General features: G+C 51.0%; 1 protein-coding gene, 1 long non-coding RNA gene and 1 pseudogene across 2 annotated transcripts; all 3 read left to right on the top strand.

Annotated features, from left to right (window-relative positions):
• The first annotated feature begins 396 nt into the window (after positions 1-396).
• On the top strand, positions 397-3772 carry LOC136397624 (guanylin-like). Its single transcript, XM_066372134.1, has 3 exons — positions 397-547; positions 2877-3081; positions 3530-3772. Exons 1-3 carry the CDS (start codon positions 419-421, stop codon positions 3592-3594), a joined length of 399 nt encoding a protein of 132 aa, XP_066228231.1. The 5' UTR covers positions 397-418; the 3' UTR covers positions 3595-3772.
• Positions 3773-8462: 4690 nt separating this feature from the next.
• LOC136400024 (guanylin-like) lies at positions 8463-11327 on the top strand (annotated as a pseudogene).
• A 7768-nt stretch (positions 11328-19095) lies between these two features.
• On the top strand, positions 19096-20028 carry LOC136400025 (uncharacterized). The gene is made up of 2 exons (XR_010750243.1): positions 19096-19297; positions 19777-20028. It is a non-coding gene; the product is annotated as an uncharacterized lncRNA (long non-coding RNA).
• Positions 20029-23441: the final 3413 nt, after the last annotated feature.

The following is a 23441-nucleotide window of genomic DNA, read 5'->3' as shown; positions in this document are numbered from 1 at the left end:
GTTACTCTCATCTCCCTGATACTCCAGGCCTATCTCACCTCCAGGCTCATAAATGTAGCATCTTCTGTAAGAAATGACCTTTGTCTCCACCCTTTCTCTATGAAAATGTCCACCTATTCTCTAGACATGGGTGCTGGCATGACCTCCTTTGGGAAAGCTTCCTGAACTGCTCTACCCCTGGGCTGGGGGAGGTGCCCCCGTCATTCTCCACCCTGACCTCCGACCCACTTGTCATGAGTGTGTGTGGTTGGTGAGTGATTACAGGACCCAGGGGCTGTGGGTCACAGGGAGGGGACTGCTCTCTTAACAACCAGGGCTATCTTGAGGCTTAACTGATTAGACCTTAACTGACAGGTGAACGGATGAAACCGACAAAGCTCCCGGGTTACTCAGTAACCCTGCGTTCTTTAAAAGTCCCATGTTTTCCCTGTGGCATCCAGAGCCAGCTACTCCTGTCACGGGCACAGCTGCCATGAACACCTTCCTGCTCACTGCACTCTGCCTCCTGGGGACCTGGGCCGACCTGACACAGGGGGTAACTGTGCACGTAAGTCCTGTCTGACTCTACTGCCAGCTCTCTGCCCCCAGTGCACAGGGCCTGTCCCTGATAGAACAACCCCTCCTTGGGGCTGGATTTGGTCTGTGTGTGTGTGTGTGTGTGTGTGTGTGTGTGTGTGTGTACACTCAGACTCTTTCTCAAGGATTCCCTCTCAGGCCAGCCTCGTACATCTCCCCCCTCAAACCAGGTGGAGAGAAGAACAGCTATTCGGGGAAAGGAGGGGAATAGACAATTTACAGAGGGTAGACAAGGCCAAGCCCTGGGCCCGCTGATCGCCCTGGGAAGAAGGGATTATTATCGCCAGTTCTCAGAGGAGGAATACCAAGCCTCAGAGATGTTCAGGGACTGGCTCTGGGCACGAGATTGTGAAGAGAAGGAGCTGGATTTGTTAGCGGAAAAGGGACCAAGATCAAAGCAGGTTTGCCTTGGGCCGGCTGGTATTGTGTGGGTTTTTTTTTTTTTGTTTCTTTGTTTTTTCTGAAGTTGGAAACAGGGAGGCAGTCAGACAAACTCCCGCATGTGCCTGACCGGGATCCACCCGGCATGCCCACCAGGAGGTGATGCTCTGCAAATCTGGGGCGTTGCTCTGTTGCAACCGGGACCATTCTAGCGCCTGAGGCAGAGGCCATGGAGCCATCCCCAGCGCCCGGGCCACCTTTGCTCCAATGGAGCCTTGGCTGCGGGAGGGGGAGAGAGAGACAGAGAGGAAGGAGAGGGGGAGGGGTGGAGAAGCAAATGGGTGCTTCTCCTGTGTGCCCTGGCCGGGAATTGAACCCAGGACTCCTGCACGCCAGGCTGACGCTCTACCACTGAGCCAACCAGCCAGGGCCTTGTGTGGGTTCTTGATGTTGTGCAGGAAAGATTTAGTCACATGAGTACAGATGATTTTGAGAATATGCTTATTAAAGCTGGCGGCAGAGAAACAACGAAGAAAACCTGGGGTGGGGGTGGCTGCTCTGGCTCTCTAGAAGCTATGGGAAAGAAATGAGCCAAGGCGAGGTGCAGTCAGAACACTGGGGAGTCAGAGGAAAGGGGGCCTTGGAGACAAGAGTACAGGGTAACCCTGGGATGAGCCTCCGCTGCACACTGCTCCCCTGGTAGCCAGTCACTTGAGGACCATTAGAGTTTAGGAGACGCAGGCCTGCGGAGTAGAGAGAGAAAGAAGATGCAGGGAAGAGTGTGGCTTGCTCCTGCGAGGGAGAGCACAGACATGGCCCTCAGTCTTGAGGGTATTTAAAGGCTGGGGGTTTAGAGGTGGTTTTATAATAATCTCAATAGAATATTCATTAGCTTTTCCAGCTGTGCCCTTTCAGGGTCGTGGTCTCAAATGATTGGTCAGTGCCAAGATAGGGGTCATCAGTCATTACAGGTGGTCCTGGCATCACCTGCCTGGTTTGGCTGCTTTTCTGGGCCTGGAGCTGAAGTACAAGTGAGACCTAGATGTAATCTCTAAGAAGGAAAGGTCAGGGAGGATTCATACCCCACGGCCAGTGACATGAAATGTCACTGGGTCTAAACAGCATGATCAGTAACATGCCAGGGGAGGGAAGGCCACCCTGGGAGGTGATGTTCGGGACCAGTTCTGCCAAATGCTAGGCACCTGGGGCTCTCCGCCCCGGTGCCCTTCTATATCTGGCTGTCCAACGCTGGGCCAGTGGGTTCTGCTATCTGTCTCAGCTTCCCCAGTCCACCTGCCAAGGAATTTTCCTACCTGTTTCCTGCCACAGATTCAGCTCCTGATCTCCGTCCTCAGTCCTTACTCAGCCAGAGCTCGGGCCTGGGTCTCAGACCCATATGGTCATCCTGGAGGTCCTGACGGGAAGCTGTGCCCCCCAGTGTGGAGGCAGTGACAGGCCAGTCTGGCAGCCAGCAGGGCCCCACTCCCTATCACAGCCAGGCTCTGGGAGGCTCTTTATTGCTTCTCAAACTTCAACCAGGCTGCAGGTGGGAGCCCGTGCCGAGGATCAGCCCTCACGGCTGTCAGGCAGGGCCACGTGGAACCTGGTCCTGGTCCCAGCCTGTAACTCCCCCTAAACATCAGCACAATGGCTCCCTCATGTTGGGCACCTATTGTCTCTCTGCCACGTCATGTCCCTTTTCTCCACTCATAACATTGAGAGCAAAACCAGGATTCCTGCCCAGTGTCTGGTTATAAGTCTGAGCTGAAACACATCATAGTGCCCTGCAGTGGAGCATCTGGTTCACGTTTGCCACAAACACTGCTTGAGCCACTGGGGCTGGTGAGGGCCCATCCTGAGGGACATGGTCAGCGAGCAGGCTGCAGCCTGTCCTCAAGGTCTGGACGTGTCTCTCTCAGGATGGAAAGTTCTCCTTTCCTCTGGAGTCAGTGAAGAAGCTCAAGATTCTCCGGGAGTTCCAGGAGCTTCAGGAGCCCGGTAATTGGAGGCGCATGGAGTTTGATGGACCTGTGGTTCCCACCCTCTGTAAACATCGTAACTTTCCAAAAGACCTCAAGCCTCTCTGCAAGGAGCCTGATGCCCAGGAGATCCTCCAGAGGCTGGGTGAGTAGCCTGCTGTCTCATGGGTGGAGCGTGGGGTTTCCCTGATTGGAGGCTGTTGAGAGAGAGAGGTGTTCTGTTTGGTGGAATTCAGAGGAGGGGCTCTGCTCTGATTAGTATGACTAGAGGCTCTGTTCTGATTGGTGGGACATATGAAGCCCTCTGTTGTAATTGGCCAACCTGACTTTAAGAACTTACTTTTACTGATGCATACATAGCACTGTGTCCTGCTTCATCCAGTCTTAGCGGTAGCTCTTTTCTAGGTGGACTCACTGCTCTGCTTGGTTGGCTTGAGTGATACCTGTGTCTTGGTTTGGGGCAGAAAGTCCTTCTAGTTATAGACGACGGGCTTGGGTTTCTCCTGGCAGATGTCCAAGCTCTGGCTCAAGAGATGGTGGGGGTGTTAGGGAAGAGAAGCCAGCTTTCATGTGGCCCCATCTCTCTTGTCCAGAGGCCATCGCTGAGGACCCGAGCACATGTGAGCTGTGTGCCTACGCTGCCTGTGCTGGATGCTAGGACAGCAGGAGCTTGCTGTCTCCTGCTCCTCCCCTGCAGTTGCTCCCAATGCTGGCGGTGTAATCTACCCTAGTATAAAGATTTAAGGAGAGAGCACCTGGGGAGACCCAACACCTGACCCCATCTACGCTGCCAGCTGCTTCTCCAACCTGCACCTAATAAACCAGATTTTAGAGTCCTCCTGGTGTCGCTTTCATTCATTCCTTCATTCCTCAGTGTCCTCATCACCCAGCTTCATGGCTTCATGAACACCTACCCTGTGCTCGCACTGTCAGGGTGCAGTGTGCTAAGTGCAAGGACCCCGTTCTCTCTGCTAAGCTACTGGACGCCACACATCAGCACAAGCACGAAGTGACTCCATATGGAGTTGGTGGAACCTGTGCTTTCATTCCCATCTCCTGGAGTCACCGAAGTCTCTAAGCCACCTATGAACATAGGAGCTTTGCGGTCTATGACTGGCTCGAGCTCTAGAATAGTCAAGGTAGCTCAGGATCTGGCCCCCATGACCACTGTAGCCTGGCTTCCTGCCCTCCCCCCAGGCCCACACCCTGAGCTACAGCTCTCAGCTTGTCCTCTGCCCCTCTCCCCTCTGCACGGCTCCTTCCCCACTCCTGACCTCACCAACTTCCACTAGTACACTGAAGCACTGCTCCCATTATCTCCCTTAGGAGTCAGGCCTTTCCCCACCATCCCTGAGTCTTCATGCTCCCACTTTGTCCTTGGGGCTCCCTGACACTTTGACCACCCACAGCCCTAGCACAGCCCTGGCCACCCAAACATATGTGGGCTTCTGTTCCTCGGGAACCTCTTGATCCCCAGATTGGATGAGATCCACCACATGAGAGATTGTATGTGGATGTAACACAGCCCAGGAAACAGAGCTACACTTCCATGTGCTGTGTGATGCTAGGAAACTTGCTTTCCCTCTCTGTATCTTCGTCATCTCAGTGAAACTGGAATAAGTATAGCACCTACCTCCCAGAATAAGGAAAATACTTCCTGCATATGTGTTTGTAATATATGCAAAGTTCATCTATATGCAAACATACAAATTCAATAAAGAGTAGAAACAAGTAAAGCATAGTAATGGGTACCAGGGTCAAGCTGAGAATGGTTCAGAGAGGGCTGAGGAGCTGAGGCATGGAGGGAGACCTGTCAGCAATGGTAGAGCGAAGGAAGGTGGAAAGTGAAGGCAATTTTCTTGGGTTCTTCTTGGGGAGTTGGTGGGGGGCAGAGCACCACAGACTGACTCTAGCAGGATTTTCTGGGCTGCAGCATTTATGGGTGAGGTGTCCTACACTTCAGGGAAGGCTTTGTGAAAGGGGCTAGGAAGCAGCATTTGCATCAGCCCTTGGGATTTGCATTGGGTTGGATGGAATCTTATACCCTGTGTGGAGACTGGAGGCAGAGGGCATGCCAGAATGTGGGGTGGTGCAGACACACAGAGAAGCAGGCAGGTCCAAGGCACCGGACCAGTTCAGTGGGATGAAACCGAGGGTCTGATATCGTGTATGATTTCTGTTAATATGCAGACCCAGCACGGCATTCTGTTTCTTCACAGCATGCCCTGTGAGCCTTAGTTCTTTTCCTTGCTAGTCACTAACCCCTGGTGGTAACCAGAAACAATGGTCATACCTTGAGTCAGGGTCACAAGTTATGGCTTTCTGTTAAGCTAAAGCTATCTTTTTTCTTTTTCTTATTTTAAAGTGAGAGCAGGAGAGATAGTGAGAGACAGACTCCCACATGCACCATGACCAGGATCCACCCGCCTACCCGTCTCTGGGGCCGATGCTCAAATCAACGGTGGTATTTTCAGCATTTGAGACAGATGCGCTCAGGCCAATTATTATCCTCAGTGCCATGGGCCGACGTTGGAACAAATTGAGCCATTGGCTGTAGGAGCAGAAGGGGGAGAGAGGCAGATGGTTGCTTTTCCTGTGTGCCCTGGAAGGGAAACGCACCTGGTACACTGATACACGAGGCTGAAACTCTGTCCACTGAGCAAACTGGCCAGGGCTCAAGATACTATTTTATTTGTTGTTGTTGTTGCTGACAGAAACAGAAAGAGAGACAGATAGTGACAGACAGGAAGGGAACGAGATGAGAAGCACCAAATCTTCATTGTGGTACCTTAGCAGTTCATGATTGCTTTCTCATATGTACCTTGATGGGGTGGGGGGTGGGGCTATAGTAGAGTGAGTGATCTCCTTGCTCAAAACAGCAACCTTGGGCTCAAACTGCTGAGACTCGCTCAAATCAGATGAGCCCGTGCTCAAGCTGGCGACCTCAATGTTTCAAACCTAGGTCCTCCATATCCCAGTCCGACGCTCTATCTACTGTACCACCACTGGGTCTGGCTAAAGATACTATTTTGACATAAGTTATATTTCAGCTCCAGTGTCCTAAGACAGAACAACCTCTGGCCACTTTTCCATGAAACCATGCAGAAGAATACCAGTATAGACAGAAGTATGTTCTATAAGGCCCTGAACTCCCTAGGGCATGGTATTCAGTGACTTTTGCCTTGTATATCTATAACCTACATGCCATTGGAAAGGTCAGGGTTGTGAGCACTAGCGTCTTAGCTCTGGGTGGTACCATCTATAATAAAATAGACAATGTTTCTCCTCTTCAGTTCTCAAGTGTTTGGTTGGCTAGTGCTGGGTGGATGAGCTATTTCTATTCAATAACATGGACAGGGTGCAGCAGGGAGGCACAGGGGTTGAGTGTGAGCCCTCTGACACTTGGTTTCCTCAGCCTGAAATGGGGATGGTGGCGGATCCTGCTTCCAGGGCTGCAGGGCGTGTGAGGAGACCTGTGGTGGAGTAGAATTACTGCCTCCACTCTGAGCCCCGCTCTCTGGTGGGAGGCCTGGCTGCCTGTTACCAGCTCTGACACTCTGGGCTCCTAGTTTGTTTTCTCAGTTTCTTTCTCTGTAAAATGGGGAAGAGAGAGAAAAAGAGATTCCACTGTTATTTTTATTTAAATTTTTATTTATTGATTTAGTAAGATAAGAAAGAGGAAAGAGAGAGGGAGAGAGGGAGAGAGAGAGAGAGAGAGAGAGAGAGAGAGAGAGAGAGACTGGAACACTGACTTTTTTCCGTATGTGCCCTGACCTGGGATTGAACTGACAACCTCTATAATTTGGGACATTGCTTGACCCAACTGAGCAACTGAGCTATCCAGCCAGGATGAGATTCCACTTTTAGAACTTTAAGAAATGAGTTGTTTTAAAGGTTTTTTTTTCTGCCCATAAAATAAAACGTGGTTGAGTGAATATTAAATGAGATAATACAGGAAAGGGTGTTGGAACCCCACCTGTGGGGCTCTTAGTGAGCACTTTGTCCACACTTCCATTATTATTATTATTATTATTATTATTATTATCGTCATTAGTGTTATTTCTGTTTGGGTGGCTCAGCGCTGTGCATATAGAGGATGATTGGTCAGTAAATTGCCTTCACTGCCTCCAGCCAGGCAGGTGGGAGCCCAGATAGCTGCAGGGACTGGCTGGGGAAGGTACTTGGTTCCATGGGGACTAGAGAGGTTATTTAGCTAGAAATGCAGTGTGGGTATCTGACTTGGGCCTTACACTGTGCGTTAGAGTTCCCCTAGAGACAAGAAAGGAAGCATCTTTCAGAGAGGTGGAACACCCTGTTCAAAGGTGGGGAGCGCGGTTCAGGACGGGCTGGGGAGGTGAGCCTGGCAGGAAAGGCCAGAGTGGGGCGGGTTAGGCCGAGCAGAGAGGGGACACACGTCGGGGAGTGACCAGCAGAAAGAAACAGCAGGACCGAGGAAGAGGAGGAGGTTGAGGGAGCGGCAGGAATGGGAATTGGGAGGAAGAAGGAAAGAGCTTGTTTAAGGATAGTCTGAGGCTGAGGACAGGCGGGACAGAGGGATCAGCACAAGATGAGGACACACAGTGGCTCAGACGAGCAGGTCACTGGAGAGTCCAGTGGGGATCAGAAGTGGATGCTGCTATTGATAACAATAATAATAATCATATTAGCTTTCCTGTGTTCCTGGCACTGAGCCAAGCATTGCTATTGTCTCATGTAATCCTCCAAAGAAGCCCAAGAGGCTGGTTTTCTTATCAGTCCCCACAGAGGACACAAGGGACACTGAGGCTCAGACAGGGGAAACTATTTGCTCAGTTTATATACATGGAAACTAAGCAGGAGATAAGACTTGAACCGAGGCCTGTGGCGTGGCAGAGCTGAGACCTTCCCCCAAAGTCACAGCATCACCCCAGTGCCTGCTTGTACTGCTCCTCATCTCCATCATCTGAGGCCCTTTCAATCCCCCTCCCCCGCTGAGTTACTCTCATCTCCCTGATACTCCAGGCCTATCTCACCTCCAGGCTCATAAATGTAGCATCTTCTGTAAGAAATGACCTTTGTTGCCCGCCCCTTCTCTGTAAAAATGTCCACCAATTCTCTAGACATGGGTGCTGGCATGACCTCCTTTGGGGAACCTTCTTGAACTGCTCTACCCCTGGGCTGGGTGAGGTGCCCCCTCCAAAGTCCACCCTGACTCCCAACCCACTCCCCCAGTCACCCTTCACTGCCTCTCCTGGTACCCCTCCTCCGGCTGCAGCCCCGTCCCAGCATGGGGACGGCCCAGAGCAGTTGTCAGTGAGAGTGTGTGGTTGGTGAGTGAATACAGGACCCAGGGGTTCTGTGTCACAGGGAGGGGACTGCTCTCTTAACTACCAGGACTATCGTGAGTCTTAACTGGTTAGGCCTTAACTGACAGGTGAATGGATGAGACCAACAAAGCTCCCAGGTTACTCAGTAACCCTGCGTTCTTTAAAAGTCCCACGTTTTCCCTGTGCCATCCAGAGCCATCCTGTCACGAGTTCAGCTGCCATGAACACTTTTCTGCTCTCTGCACTCTGCCTCCTGGGAACCTGGGCTGCCGTGACATAGGGGGTCACCGTGCCCGTAAGTCCTGACCCTACCGTGGTCATGCAGGCTCTCTGCCCCCAGTGCACAGATCCTGTGCCCTGTAGAACACCCTCTGTTTGGGGCTGGAGTTGGTTTGTGTGTGTGTGTACATTGTGACTCTTCCTCAAGGACCCCTCTCAGGCCGGCCTCATACATCTTCCCTTCAAACCAGGTAAAAAGAAGAACAGCTCTTCTGGGAAAGCAGGAAAATAGCCAATTTACAGAGGGTAGACAAGGCCAAGCCCCGGGCCAGGTGATCGCCCTGGGAGGAAAGGATTATTATCGCCAGTTCTCAGACGAGGAATACTGAGCCTCAGAGATGTTCTGCAACTGGCTCTGGGCACAAGGTTGGGAAGAGAAGGAGCTGGATTTGTTAGCCGAAAAGGGACCAGGATCAAAGCTGGTTTGCCTTGGGCCAGCTGGTAGCATGTGGGTTCTTGATGTTGTGCAGGAAAGATTTAGGAACATGAGTCCAGGTGTTTGGAGAGTATACTTATTAAAGCTCGCGACAATGAAACAAGAATGGGCCTGGATAGAAGAAACAACGGAGAGAACCTGGGGTGGGGGTGGCTGCTCTGGCTCTCTAGAAGCTATATGAAAGAATGAGCCAAGGCGAGGTGCAGTCAGAACACTGGGGAGTCAGAGGAAAGGGGGCCTTGGAGACAAGAGTACAGGGTAACACTGGGATGAGCCTCCGCTGCACACTGCTTCCCTGGTAGCCAGTCACTTGAGGACCCTTAGAGTTTAGGAGACGCAGGCCTGTGGAGTAGAGAGAGAAGGAAGATGCAGGGAAGAGTGTGGCTTGCTCCTGCGAGGGAGAGCACAGACATGGCCCTCAGTCTTGAGGGTATTTAAAGGCTGGGGGTTTAGAGGTGGTTTTATAATAATCTCAATAGAACATTCATTAGCTTTCCCAGGTGTGCCCTTTCAGGGTCGTGGTGGTTTCCAATGATTGGTCAGTGCCAAGATAGGGGTCATCAGTCATTACAGGTGGTCCTGGCATCACCTGCTTGGTTTGGCTGCTTTTCTGGGCCTGGAGCTGAAGTACAAGTGAGACCTAGATGTAATCTCTAAGAAGGAAAGGTCAGGGAGGATTCATACCCCACGGCCAGTGACATGAAATGTCACTGGGTCTAAACAGCATGATCAGCAACATGCCAGGGGAGGGAAGGCCCCCCTGGGGGTGATGTCGGGACCAGCTGTGCCAGTAGCTAGGCCCCTGGGGCTCTCCGCCCCGGTGCCCTTCTATATCTGGCTGTCCATCGCTGGGCCAGTGGGTTCTGCTATCTGTCTCAGCTTCCCCAGTCCACCTGCCAAGGAATTTTCCTACCTGCTTCCTGCCACAGATTCAAGTCCTGATCTCCGTCCTCAGTCCTTACTCAGCCAGAGCTCGGGCCTGGGTCTCAGACCCATATGGTCATCCTGGAGGTCCTGACGGGAAGCTGTGCCCCCCAGTGTGGAGGCAGTGACAGGCCAGTCTGGCAGCCAGCAGGGCCCCACTCCCTATCACAGCCAGGCTCTGGGAGGCTCTTTATTGCTTCTCAAACGTCAACCAGGCTGCAGGTGGGAGCCCGTGCCGAGGATCAGCCCTCACGGCTGTCAGGCAGGGCCACGTGGAACCTGGTCCTGGTCCCAGCCTGTAACACCCCCTAAACATCAGCACAATGGCTCCCTCATGTTGGGCACCTATTGTCTCTCTGCCACGTCATGTCCCTTTTCTCCACTCATAACATTGAGAGCAAAACCAGGATTCCTGCCCAGTGTCTGGTTATAAGTCTGAGCTGAAACACATCATAGTGTCCTGCCAGGAGCATCTGGTTCGCGTGTGCCGCAAATTCTGCTTGAGCCACTGGGCCTAGTGAGGGCCCATCCTGAGACACACGGTCAGGGAGCAGGCTGCAGCCTGTCCTCGTTGTCGGGACGTGTCTCTCTCAGGATGGAAAATTCTCCTTTCCTCTGGAGTCAGTGAAGAAGCTGAAGGATCTCTGGGTTCTCCAGAAGCCCAGCATTTGTAGCCTCAGAAAGTTTGACGGACCTGTGGTTCCTACCCTCTGTAACCATCGTAACTTTCCAAAAGAACTCAGGCCTCTCTGCAATGAGCTTGATGCCCATGAGATTCTCTGGAGGATGAGAGAGTATCCTGCTCTCATGGGTGGGTCATGCGATTTCCCTGATTGGAGGCAGTTGAGGGAAAGAAATGCTCTGTTTGGTGGGATTTAGAGGAGGGGCTTGGTTCTGATTGGTGGGACATATGAAGCTCTCTGTTGTAATTGTCAGGCTGACTTTAAGAACTCCCTTGCTTTTACGGATGCATAGATAGCACTGTGTCCTGCTTCATCCAGTCTTAGCGGTAGCTCTTTTCTGGGTGGACTCAATGCTCTGTTTGGTTGGCTTGAGTGATACCTGTGTCTTGGTTTGGGGCAGAAAGTCCATCTAGTTATAGAGGACAGGCCTGCGTTTCTCCTGGCAGATGTCCAAGCTCTGGCTCAAGAGATGGTGGGGGTGTTAGGGAAGAGAAGCCAGCTTTCATGTGGCCCCATCTCTCTTGTCCAGAGGCCATCTCTGAGGACCCGAGCACATGTGAGCTGTGTGCCTACATTGCCTGTGCTGGATGCTAGGACAGCAGGAGCTTGCTGTCCCCTGCCCTTCCCCTGCAGTTGCTCCCAAAGCTCGTGGCATGATCTACCCTACCCCAATGGAGGTTTGAGGAGAGAGCGCCTGGGGGACCCAACACCTGACCCATCCACGCTGCCAGCTGCTTCTCCAACCTGCACCTAATAAACCAGATTTTAGAGTCCTCCTGGTGTCGCTTTCATTCATTCCTTCATTCCTCAGTGTCCTCATCACCCAGCTTCATGAACACCTACTCTGTGCTCGCATTGTCAGGGTTCAGTGTGGTAAGTGCAAGGACCCCGTACTCTCTGCTAAGCTACCAGACGCAACACATAGACACAGAGAGACTTAACTTTTCAAATTACTAAAGGAGTTGGTGTAACCTGTGCTTTCATTCTCATCTCCTAGAGTCACTGAAGTCTCTAAGCCACCTATGAACATAGGAGCTTTGCGGTCTATGACTGGCTCGAGCTCTAGAATAGTCAAGGTAGCTCAGGATCTGGCCCCCATGACCACTGTAGCCTGGCTTCCTGCCCTCCCCCCAGGCCCACACCCTGAGCTACAGCTCTCAGCTTGTCCTCTGCCCCTCTCCCCTCTGCACGGCTCCTTCCCCACTCCTGACCTCACCAACTTCTACTAATGCACTAAAGCTCTGCTCCCATTACCTGCCTTAGGAGTCAGGCCTTTCCCCACCATCCCTGAGTCTTCATGCTCCCACTTTGTCCTTGGGGCTCCCTGGCACTTTGACCACCCACAGCCCTAGCACAGCCCTGGCCACCCAAACATATGAGGGTTTCTGTTCCTTGGGAACCTCTCTGATCCTCAGAGTGGATGAGATCCACTACATGGGAGATTGTATGTGGATGTAACACAGCACAGGAAACAGAGCTACACTTCCATGTGCTGTGTGATGCTAGGAAACTTGCTCTACCTCTCTGTATCTTCATCGTCTCAGTGAAACTGGAATAAGTATAGCACCTTCCTCCCAGAATTAGGGAAATACTTCCTGCAAATGTGTTTGTAATATATGCAAAGTTCAGCTATATGCAAACATACTAATTCAATAAAGAGTAGAAACAGGTAAAGCATAGTAATGGGTACCAGGGTGAAGCTGAGAATGGTTCACAGAGGGCTGAGGAGCTGAGACATGGAGGGAGACCTGTCAGCAATGGTAGAGCGAAGGAAGGTGGAAAGCGAAGGCAAACTTTGTGGGTTTTTCTTAGGGAGTGAGGTGTGGGGGAAGCACCATAAAGTGATTCAAGCAGAATTCCTGGGCTGCAGAATTCAGAGGGTGAGGTGTCCTGGACTTTAGGGAAGGTTTTATGAAGGGGGAGGGGAAGCAGGCATTTGCATCAGCCTTTGGGATTTGCATTGGGTTGGATGGAATCTTAAAACCTCTGTGGAGCCTGACCAGGTTGTTGTGCAGTGGATAGAACTTCGAATTGGAATGCTGAGGATCAAGGTTCATAATCCCGAGGTCACCAGCTTGAGTGTGGGCTCATCTGGTTTGATCAAAAGCTCACCAACTTGGACCCAAGGTTGCTGGCACAAGCAATGGGTTACTCGTTCTGCTGAAGGCCCTCAGTAAAGACATATATGAGAAAGCAATCAATGAACAACTAAGGTGTTGCAATGCGCAACAAAAAGCTAATGATTGATGCTTCTCATCTCTCCGTTTCTGTCTGTTTGTCCCTTTCTATCCCCCTCTCTGACTCTCTCTCTGTCTCTGAAGAAAAAGAAAATGTGGAAACTGGAGGCAGAGGGCATACCAGAATGTGGGGTGGTGCAGACACACAGAGAAGCAGGCAGGTCCAAGGCACCGGACCAGTTCAGTGGGATGAAACCGAGGGTCTGATGTCGTGTATGATTTCTGTTAATATGCAGCCCCAGCACGCCATTCAGTTTCTTCACAGCATGCCCTGTGAGCCTTAGTTCTTTCCCTTGCTAGTCACTAACCCCTGGTGGTAACCAGAAACAGTGGTCATACCTTGAGTCAGGGTCACAAGTTATGGCTTTCTGTTAAGCTAAAGCTATCTTTTTCTTTTTCTTTTGTTAAAGTGAGAGCAGGAGAGATAGTGAGAGACAGACTCCAACATGCACCCTGACTGGGATCCACCAGCTAACCGTGTTTAACAGCTCAAATCAACCAAGGTATTTTCAGCATTTGAGGCAGATGCGCTCAGTCCAACTGTGTTATTCTCAGTACCAGGGGCCGACGATGGAACAAATTGAGCCAGTGGCTGTGGGAGCAGAAGAGGGAGAGATGCAGATGGTTGCTTTTCCTGTGTGCCCTGGATGGGAAATGCACCTGGGCCACTGATACACCAGGCTGAAACTTTATCCACTGAGCAAACTGGCCAGGGCTCAAGATATTATTTCTTTTGTTGTTGTTGTTAATAGAGACAGATAGGGATAGACAGAAAGTTAAAGAGATGAGAAGCAAGAAAACTTCATTGTGGAACCTGAGCAGTTCATTGATTGCTTTCTCATATGTACCTTGACATGTGGGTGGGGGTGGCTACAGCAGAGCAAAAGTGACTCCCTTGCTCAAAACAGCAGCCTTGGGCTTAAGTTGGTGAGACTCGCTCAAACCAGATGAGCCTGAGCTCAATCTGGCGACCTCAGGGTTTTGAAACTGGGTCCTCTGCATCTCAGTCTAATGCTCTATTTACTTTACCACTGCCTGGTCAGTCTAAAGATACTATTTTGACCAAAGTTGTATTTCAACTTCGGATTCCTAAGATGGAACAACCTCTGGCTACTTTTCCATGAAACCATGCTGAGGAATGCCAGTATAGACAGGACAGTGGTCTACAAGGCCCTGAACTCCCTAGTGCATGGTATTCAGTGACTTTTGCCTTGTATATCTATAACCTACATGCCATTGGGAAGGTCAGGGTGGTGAGCACTAGCGTCTTAGCTCTGGGTGGTGCCATCTATTGTATAATAAAATAGCCAATGTTTCTCCTCTTCAGTTCTCAGTGTTTGGTCGGCTAGTGCTGGATGGATGAGTTATTTATTTATTTATTTATTTATTTATTTATTTATTTATTTACAGGGACAGAGAGTTAGAGAGAGGGACAGATAGGGACAGACAGACAGGAACGGAGAGAGATGAGAAGCATCAATTATCAGTTTTTCATTGCGACACCTTAGTTGTTCATTGATTGCTTTCTCATATGTGCCTTGACCGTGGGCCTTCAGCAGACCGAGTAACCCCTTGCTAGAGCCAGCGACCTTGGGTCCAAGCTGGTGAGCCAGATGAGCCCACGCTCAAGCTGGTGAGCTCGAGGTCTCGAACCTGGGTCCTTCTGCATCCCAGTCCAACGCTCTATCCACTGCGTCACCTCCTGGTCAGGCTGGATGAGCTATTTCTATTCAATAACATGAACAGGGTGCAGCAGGGAGGCACAGGGGTTGAATGTGAGCCTGAGCATGTCATTTGCAAGCCGCATATCTGCCTCTGACACTTGGTTTCCTCAGCCTGAAATGGGGATGGTGGCGGATCCTGCTTCCAGGGCTGCAGAGCGTGTGAGGAGACCTGTGGTGGAGTAGAATTACTGCCTCCACTCTGAGCCCCGCTCTCTGGTGGGAGGCCTGGCTGCCTGTTACCAGCTCTGACACTCTGGGCTCCTAGTTTGTTTTGTCAGTTTCTTTCTCTGTAAAATGGAGATGACCGAATGAAGAGAGAGAAGAAGAGATTCCACTATAATTTTTATTTAAATTTTTATTTATTGATTTGGCAAGATAAGAAAGAGGAGAGAGAGAGAGAGAGAGAGAGAGAGAGAGAGAGACTGGAACATTGACTTGTTCCCGTATGTGCCCTGACCATCAATCATTAGCTTTTCTGCAATTTGTGACGGTGCTCGACCCAACTGAGCTGTTGAGCCAGGACAAGATTGCACTTTTAGAACTGTAAGAAATGAGTTGTTGTAAAGGTTTTCTTTTGCCCGTAAATAAAACATGGTTGAGTGAAAAGTAAATGAGATAATACAGGAAAGGGTGTTGGAACCCCGCCTGTGGGGCTCTTAGTGAGCACTTTGTCCAAACCTTTATTATTATTATTATTATTGTCATTAGTGTTATTTCTGTTTGGGTGGCTCAGCTCTGTGCATATAGAGGATGATTGGTCAGTAAATTGCCTTCACTGCCTCCAGCCAGGCAGGTGGGAGCCCAGATAGCTGCAGGGACTGGCTGGGGAAGGTACTTGGTTCCATGAGGACTAGAGAGGTGATTCAGCTAGAAATGCAGTGCGGGTATCTGACTTGGGCCTTACACTGTGCGTCTGAGTTCCCCTAGAGAACTCAGCATCTTTCAGAGAGGTGGAGCAGCCTGTTCAAAGGTGGGGAGCGCGGTTCAGGATGGGCTGGGGAGGTGAGCCTGGCAGGAAAGGCCAGAGTGGGGCGGGTTAGGCCGAGCAGAGAGGGGACACACGTCGGGGAGTGACCAGCAGGCAGAAACAGCAGGACCGAGGAAGAGGAGGAGGTTGAGGGAGCGGCAGGAATGGGAATTGGGAGGAAGAAGGAAAGAGCTTGTTTAAGGACAGGCTGAGGCTGAGGACAGGCGGGACAGAGGGATCAGCACAAGATGAGGACACACAGTGGCTCAGACGGGCAGGTCACTGGAGAGTCCAGTGGGGATCAGAAGTGGATGCTGCTATTGATAACAATAATAATAACCATATTAGCTTTCCTGTGTTCCTGGCACTGAGCCAAGCATTGCTATAGTCTCATGTAATCCTCCAAAGAAGCCCAAGAGCAGGTATTCTTATCAATCCCCACAGAGGACACAAGGGACACTGAGGCTCAGAGAGGGAAAACCTTTTGCTCAGTTCATATACATGGAAACTAAGCAGGAGATAAGACTTGAACCGAGGCCTGTGGCGTGGCAGAGCTGAGACCTTCCCCCAAAGTCACAGCATCACCCCAGTGCCTGCTTGTACTGCTCCTCATCTCCATCATCTGAGGCCCTTTCAATCCCCCTCCCCCGCTGAGTTACTCTCATCTCCCTGATACTCCAGGCCTATCTCACCTCCAGGCTCATAAATGTAGCATCTTCTGTAAGAAATGACCTTTCCCTCCACCCCTTCTCTATGAAAATGTTCACCCATTCTCTAGACATGGGTGCTGGCATGACCTCCTTTGGGAAACCTTTCTGAACTGCTCTACCCCTGTGCTGGGGATTATGCCCCCTCCAATTTCCACCCTGACCCCCAACCCACTCCCCCAGTCACCCTTCACTGCCTCTGCCTGGTACCCCTCCTCCGGCTGCAGCCCCGCCCCCGCACAGGGATGGGCCCAGAGCAGTTGTCAGTGAGTGTGTGTGGTTGGTGAGTGATTACAGGACCCAGGGGTTCTGTGTCACAGGGAGGGGACTGCTCTCTTATCTGCCAGGGCTATCGTGAGTCTTAACTGATTAGGTCTTAACTGACATGGGAACAGATGAAACCGACAAAGCTCCCGGGTTACTCAGTAACCCTGCGTTCTTTAAAAGTCCCACGTTTTCTCTGTGGCATCCAGACCCAGCTACTCCTATCACGAGCACCGCTGCCATGAACACCTTCCTGCTCACTGCACTCTGCCTCCTGGGGACCTGGGCCGACCTGACACAGGGGGTCACTGTGCCTGTAAGTCCTGACCCTACGGTGGTCCTCAGGCTCTCTGCCCCCAGTGCACAGGCTCTGTGCCCTGATAAACACCCCCTCCTTGGGGCTGGAGTTGGTTTGTGTGTGTGTGTACATTGTGACTCTTTCACAAGGACCCCTCTCAGGCTGGCCACATACATCTTCCTCCTCAAACCAGGTAGAAAGGAGTACAGCTATTTGGGGAAAGCAGGGGAATAGCCAATTTACAGAGGGTAGACAAGGCCAAGCTCTGGGCCCACTGATCGCCCTGGGAAGAAGGGATTATTATCGCCAGTTCTCAGAGAAGGAATACCGAGTCTCAGAGATGTTCTGGAACTGGCTCTGGGCACAAGGTTGGGAAGAGATGGAGCTTTATTTGTTAGCGGAAAGGGGATCAGGATCGATGGAGGTTTGCCGCGGGCTGGCCAGTAGTGTGTGGGTTCTTGATGTTGTTCAGGAAAGATTTAGAAACATGAGTCCTGGTGATTTTGTGAGTATGCTTATTAGAGCTGGTGACAGTGAAACAAGGAAGGGCCTGGATAGAAGAAACAACAGAGAGAACCTGGGGATGGGGTGGCTGCTCTGGCTCTCTAGAAGCTATGGGAAAGAAATGAGCCAAAGTGAGCGTGGGCTGCTGTGTTAGGTTTGCTTGCTGGTTAAGAAGCTGGAAGCCCTTTGCCTGATTGGTGCATGAGTGTGTGTCTGCACCTTGTGTTCACATCCCATGTAAGACTATGGGTGCTTGCGCTCAGGGGCATCGTGGATGGTGGATTGTGGATTGCCTTCCCACCACTGTGTTGGGCCATTTTTGCTGTTTGCTTTGCCTGAGAAGAGGTTTTCCCTGCCTGTTTGCTTGTCCACTGTTGTGAGAATCTATTCAACAGTAATGGCCCAACGCTTTCTGGCTGCGCAGTTTCTCTACCGTATGCCCAAACTCAGTGTGGACCTGACCTGCTTGACCTCGGCCACTGGCATTATAGTCACGTGCAGTCAGAACACTGGGGAGTCAGAGGAAAGGGAGCCTTGGAGACGCGTTTACGGGGTTACCCTGAGACAAGACCCACTGCACACTGCTCCCTGGTAGCAAGTCTCCTGGGGACCCTCTGAGTTTAGGAGATGCAGGTCTGTGGAGTCAAGAGAGTGAGAAGACAAAGGGAAAGTGTGGGCTTGCTCCTGCAAGGGAGAGACCCCTCTCCCAACACCCCCCTCCCCCACAGGGTCCTTGTTTTGAGGGTATTTAAAGGTTGTGAGCTTAGAGCTGGTTATAGAATGATCTCAATAGAATGTTCATTAGCTTTCCCAGGTGTGCCCTTTCAGGGTCGTGGTCTCAAATGATTGGTCAGTGCCAAGATAGGGTCATCAGTCATTGCAGGTGGTCCTGGCATCACCTGCCTGGTTTGGCTGCTTTTCTGGGCCTGGAGCTGAAGTACAAGTGAGACCTAGATGTAATCTCTAAGAAGGAAAGGTCAGGGAGGATTCATACCCCACGGCCAGTGACATGAAATGTCACGAGGTCTAAACAGCATGATCAATAACATGCCAGGGGAGGGAAGGCCACCCTGGGGGTGATGTTCGGTGCCATTTATGCCAAATGCTAGGCACCTGGGGCTCTCCACCCAGGTGACCTTCTATATCTGGCTGTCCATCGCTGGGCCAGTGGGTTCTGCTATCTGTCTCAGCTTCCCCAGTCCACCTGCCAAGGAATTTTCCTACCTGCTTCCTGCCACAGATTCAACTCCTGATCTCCGTCTTCAGTCCTTACTCAGCCAGAGCTCGGGCCTGGGTCTCAGACCCATATGGTCATCCTGGAGGTCCTGACGGGAAGCTGTGCCCCCCAGTGTGGAGGCAGTGACAGGCCAGTCTGGCAGCCAGCAGGGCCCCTCTCCCTATCACAGCCAGGCTCTGGGAGGCTCTTTATTGCTTCTCAAACGTCCACCAGGCTGCAGGTGGGAGCCCGTGCCGAGGATCAGCCCTCACGGCTGTCAGGCAGGGCCACGTGGAACCTGGTCCTGGTCCCAGCCTGTAACACCCCCTAAACATCAGCACTATGGCTCCCTCATGTTGGGCACCTATTGTCTCTCTGCCACGTCACGTCCCTTTTCTCCACTCATAACATTGAGAGCAAAACCAGGATTCCTGCCCAGTGTCTGGTTATAAGTCTGAGCTGAACCACCTCATAGTGCCCTGCAGTGGAGCATCTGGTTCGCAATTGCCACAAACACTGCTTCAGCCACTGGGGCTGGTGAGGGCCCGTCCTAAGGGACACGGTCAGGGAGCAGGCTGCAGCCTGTCCTCATTGTCGGGACGTGTCTCCCTCAGGATGAAGAGTTCTTTCCTCTGGAGTCAGTGAAGAAGCTCACGGGCTTCCGGGAGCTCCGGGAGCTTGAGGAGCCCAGCACTGAGAGGCAGAGACAGTTTGGTTGGTCTTTGGTTTACGCCTTCTGTGCCCAACCTGATTTTCCCGAACAACTCAAGCCTCTCTGCAAGATCATTGATGCCAAGGAGATCTACCGGAGGCTGGGTGAGTAGCCTGCTGTCTCATGGGTGGGACATTGTGTTTCCCTGATTGGAGGCAGTTGAAGGAGAGAAGTGCTCTGTTTGGTGGAATTCAGAGGAGGGGCTCTGCTCTGATTAGTATGACTAGAGGCTCTGTTCTGATTGGTGGGACATATGAAGCCCTCTGTTGTAATTCGTTCTCAGTTGTAATTGGCCAGGCTGACTTTAAGAAGGTCCTGGCTTTCACTAATACATACGTAGCACTGTGTCCTGCTTCATCCAGTCTTAGCGGTAGCTCTTTTCTGGGTGGACTCACTGCTCTGCTTGGTTGGCTTGAGTGGTACCTGTGTCTTGGTTTGGGACAGAAATCCCATCTAGTTATAGAGCATGGGCCTGGGTTCCTTCTGGGCATGGGTGGCTGATTTCCAAGTTTTGGCTCAAGAGATGGTGAGGGTGTTAGGGAAGAGAATCCAGTTTTTATGCAACCTCATCTCTCCTTGTCAGAGGCCATCGCCAAGGATCTGAAAATCGGAGAGCCCAAGCCCTGAGCCAACCCTGACTGTACTGAATTCTAGGACAGCAGGAGCTTACTGTCTTCTGACCCTCCTCTGCAGTTGCTCCCAATGCTGGCGGTGTAATCAACCCTACCCCAATGGGGGCTTGAGGAGAGAGCGCCTGGTGAGACCCAACACCTGACCCCATCTATGCTGCCAGCTGCTTCTCCAACCTGCACCTAATAAACCAGATTTTAGAGTCCTCCTGGTGTCTCTTTCATTCATTCCTTCATTCCTCAGTATCCTCGTCACCCAGCTTCATAAAACCTACCCGTGCTCGCACTGTCAGGGCTCAGTGTGCTAAGTGCAAGAACCCCATTCTCTCTGCAAAACCACCAGAAGCCACACACAGACACAGAGAGACTTAACTTTGCAAACCACCAATGGAGTTGGTGGAACCTGTGCCTTCATTCCCATCTCCTGGAGTGTCCGAAGTCTCTAAGCCACCTATGAACATAGGAGCTTTGCGGTCTATGACTGGCTCGAGCTCTAGAATAGTCAAGGTAGCTCAGGATCTGGCCCCCATGACCACTGTAGCCTGGCTTCCTGCCCTCCCCCCAGGCCCACACCCTGAGCTACAGCTCTCAGCATGTCCTCTGCCTCTCTCCCCTCTGCACGGCTCCTTCCCCACTCCTGACCTCACCAGTTTCCACTAATGCACTAAAGCTCTGCTCCCATTACCTCCCTTAGGAGTCAGGCCTTTCCCCACCATCCCTGAGTCGTCATGCTCCCACTTTGTCCTTGGGGCTCCCTGGGCACTTTGACCACCCACAGCCCTAGCACAGCCCTGGCCACCCAAACATATGTGGGCTTCTGTTCCTCGGGAACCTCTCTGATCACCAGAGTGGATGAGATCCACCACATGGGAGATTGTATGTGGATGTAACACAGCACAGGAAACAGAGCTACACTTCCATGTGCTGTGTGACGCTAGGAAACTTGCTTTCCCTCTCTGTATCTTCATTGTCTCAGTGAAACAGGAATAAGTAATAGCACCTACCTCTCAGAAGAGGGAAATACTTCCTGCAAATGTGTTTGTAATATATTCAGAGTTCAGCTATATGCAAACATACAAATTCAATAAAGAGTAGAAACAAATAAAGCAAAGTAATGGGTAGCAGTGTCAACTGAGAATGGTTCAGAGAGGGCTGGGGAGCTGAGGCATGGAGGGAGACCTGTCAGCAATGGTAGAGCGAAGGAAGGTGGAAAGCGAAGGCAATCTTCTTGGGTTCTTGGCAGTGGGGGGCGAGAAGTGCAACAGAGTAACTCAAGCAGGATTCCTGGGCTGCAGAATTCAGAGGGTGAGGTGTCCTGGACTTCAGGAAGGCTTTGGAAAGTGGAGGAGAAGCAGGCATTTACATCAGCCCTGTGTAAATTTGCATTAGGTTGGAAGGAATCTTAAAACCTGTGTGGATTCTTTGAATATATGTACCCTGATTTATTGATGTCACCCCATTAAAATAAAAATTTATTTATAAAAATAAATAAATAAATAAAAGATTAAAAAAAAAAAACCTGTGTGGAGCCTGACCAGGCGGTGGCACAGTGGATAGAGCTTCAGATTGGAATGCTGAGGACCAAGGTTCGAGACCTGGAGGTCGCCAGCTTGAGCGCGGGCTCATCTGGTTTGAACAGACCTCACCAGCTTGGACCCAAGGTTGCTGGCTTGAGCAAGGGGTTACTCGGTCTGCTGAAACCCGTGGTCAAGGCACATATGAGAAAGCAATGAATGAACAACTGAAGTGTTGCAATGCGCAACAAAAATTTAATGATTTATGCTTCTCATCTCTCCGTTACTGTCTGTCTGTCCCTGTCCATCCCTCTCTCTGACTCTATCTCTGTCTCTGAAAAAACAAACAAACATACAAACAAACAAACTCTGTGTGGAGACTGGAGGCAGAGGGCATGCCAGAATGTGCGTTGGTGCAGACACACAGAGAAGCAGGCAGGTCCAAGGCACCAGACCAGTTCAGTGGGATGAAACCGAGGGTCTGATGTCGTGTATGATTTCTGTTGACATGCAGCCCCAGCACGCCATTCAGTTTCTTCATAGCATATCCTGTAAGACTTAGTTATTTCTTTTTCTAGTCACTAACCCCTGGTGGTAACCAGAAACAATGGTCATACCTTGAGTCAGGGTCACAAGTTATGGCTTTCGGTTAAGCTAAAGCTATCTTTTTTTTTGTTTTCTTTTTTGTTAAAGTGAGAGCAGGAGAGATAGTGAGAGACAGACTCCCACATGCACCCTGACCGGGAACCACCCAGCTAACCGTGTCTGGGGCTGATGCTCTAATCAACCAAGGTTTTTTCATTGTTTGAGGCAAATGTGCTCAGACCAACTGTGTTATCCTCAGTACCAGGGGCAGATGCTGGAACAAATTGAGCCAGCGGCTGTGGGAGCAGACGGGGGATAGATGCCGATGGTGCTTTTCCTGTATGTCCTGGATGGGAAATGCTCCTGGTACACTGATACACGAGGCTGAAACTCTGTCCACTGAGGAAACTGATCAGGGTCTCAAGATACTATTTTTGTTGTTATTGACAGAGACAGAGAGAGAGACAGAGAGAGGGACAGACAGACAGGAAGGGAAAGCAATGAGAAGCACCAAATCTTCATTGTGGTCCCTTAGCAGTTCATTGATTGCTTTCTCATATGAACCTTTGCAGGGTGGGGGGTCTACAGCAGAGCAAGTGACCCCCTTGTTCAAAACAGCAACCTAGGTCAAGCTAGTGAGCCTTGCTCAAACCAGATTAGCCCTCTCTCAAGCTAGAGACCTCAGAGTTTCGAACCTGGGTCCTCCGCATCCCAGTCCAGGCTCTGTCCTCTGTACCACCGCCTGGTGAGGCCAAAGATACTGTTTTTACCGAAGTTATATTTCAGCTCCTGACTCCTAAGTTGGAACAACCTCTGGCTACTTTTATATGAAACCATGCTGAGGAATGCCAGTATAGACAGCAGTATAGACAGGACAGTGGTCTACAAAGCCCTGAACTCCCTAGTGCATGGTATTCAGTGACTTTTGCCTTGTATATCTATAACCTACATGCCATTGGGAAGGTCAGGGTGGTGAGCACTAGCGCCTCAGCTCTGAGTGGTGCCATCGACTGTATAATAAAATAGCCAATGTTTCTCCTTCAGTTCTCAGTGTTTGGTCGGCTAGTGCTGGATGGATGAGCTATTTCTATTCAATAACATGAAAAGGGTACATCGGGGGCACGAGAGCGAAGTGTGAGCCCGAGCTTGTCATTTGCAAGCCGCACCCCCCCACACACACTTGGTTTCCTCAGCCTGAAATGGGGATGGTGGCGGATCCTGCTTCCAGGGCTGCAGGGCGTGTGAGGAGACCTGTGGTGGAGTAGAATTACTGCCTCCACTCTGAGCCCCGCTCTCTGGTGGGAGGCCTGGCTGCCTGTTACCAGCTCTGACACTCTGGACTCCTAGTTTGTTTTCTCAGTTTCTTTCTCTGTAAAATGGGGATGACAGACTGAAGAGAGAGAAGGAGAGATTCCACTATAATTTTTATTTAAATTTTTATTTATTGATTTGGCAAGATAAGAAATAGGAGAGAGAGAGAGAGGGACTGGAACATTGACTTATTCCCGTATGTGCCCTGA

The sequence above is a fragment of the Saccopteryx leptura genome, chromosome 3, assembly GCF_036850995.1.
Source record: "Saccopteryx leptura isolate mSacLep1 chromosome 3, mSacLep1_pri_phased_curated, whole genome shotgun sequence".
Taxonomy (NCBI): domain Eukaryota; kingdom Metazoa; phylum Chordata; class Mammalia; order Chiroptera; family Emballonuridae; genus Saccopteryx; species Saccopteryx leptura.
This window is presented reverse-complemented; position numbering and strand designations above follow the sequence as displayed.

What these genes read in the sequence shown, in the direction of transcription:
- LOC136397624 (XM_066372134.1), top strand. Translation starts at nt 419, where the DNA reads ATGTTTTCCCTGTGGCATCCAGAGCCAGCTACTCCTGTCACGGGCACA. An exon ending in CACAGGGGGTAACTGTGCAC is followed by an intron (nt 548 to 2,876) that starts GTAAGTCCTGTC and finishes TGTCTCTCTCAG; the next exon opens with GATGGAAAGTTCTCCTTTCC. An exon ending in GGAGATCCTCCAGAGGCTGG is followed by an intron (nt 3,082 to 3,529) that starts GTGAGTAGCCTG and finishes TCTCTTGTCCAG; the next exon opens with AGGCCATCGCTGAGGACCCG.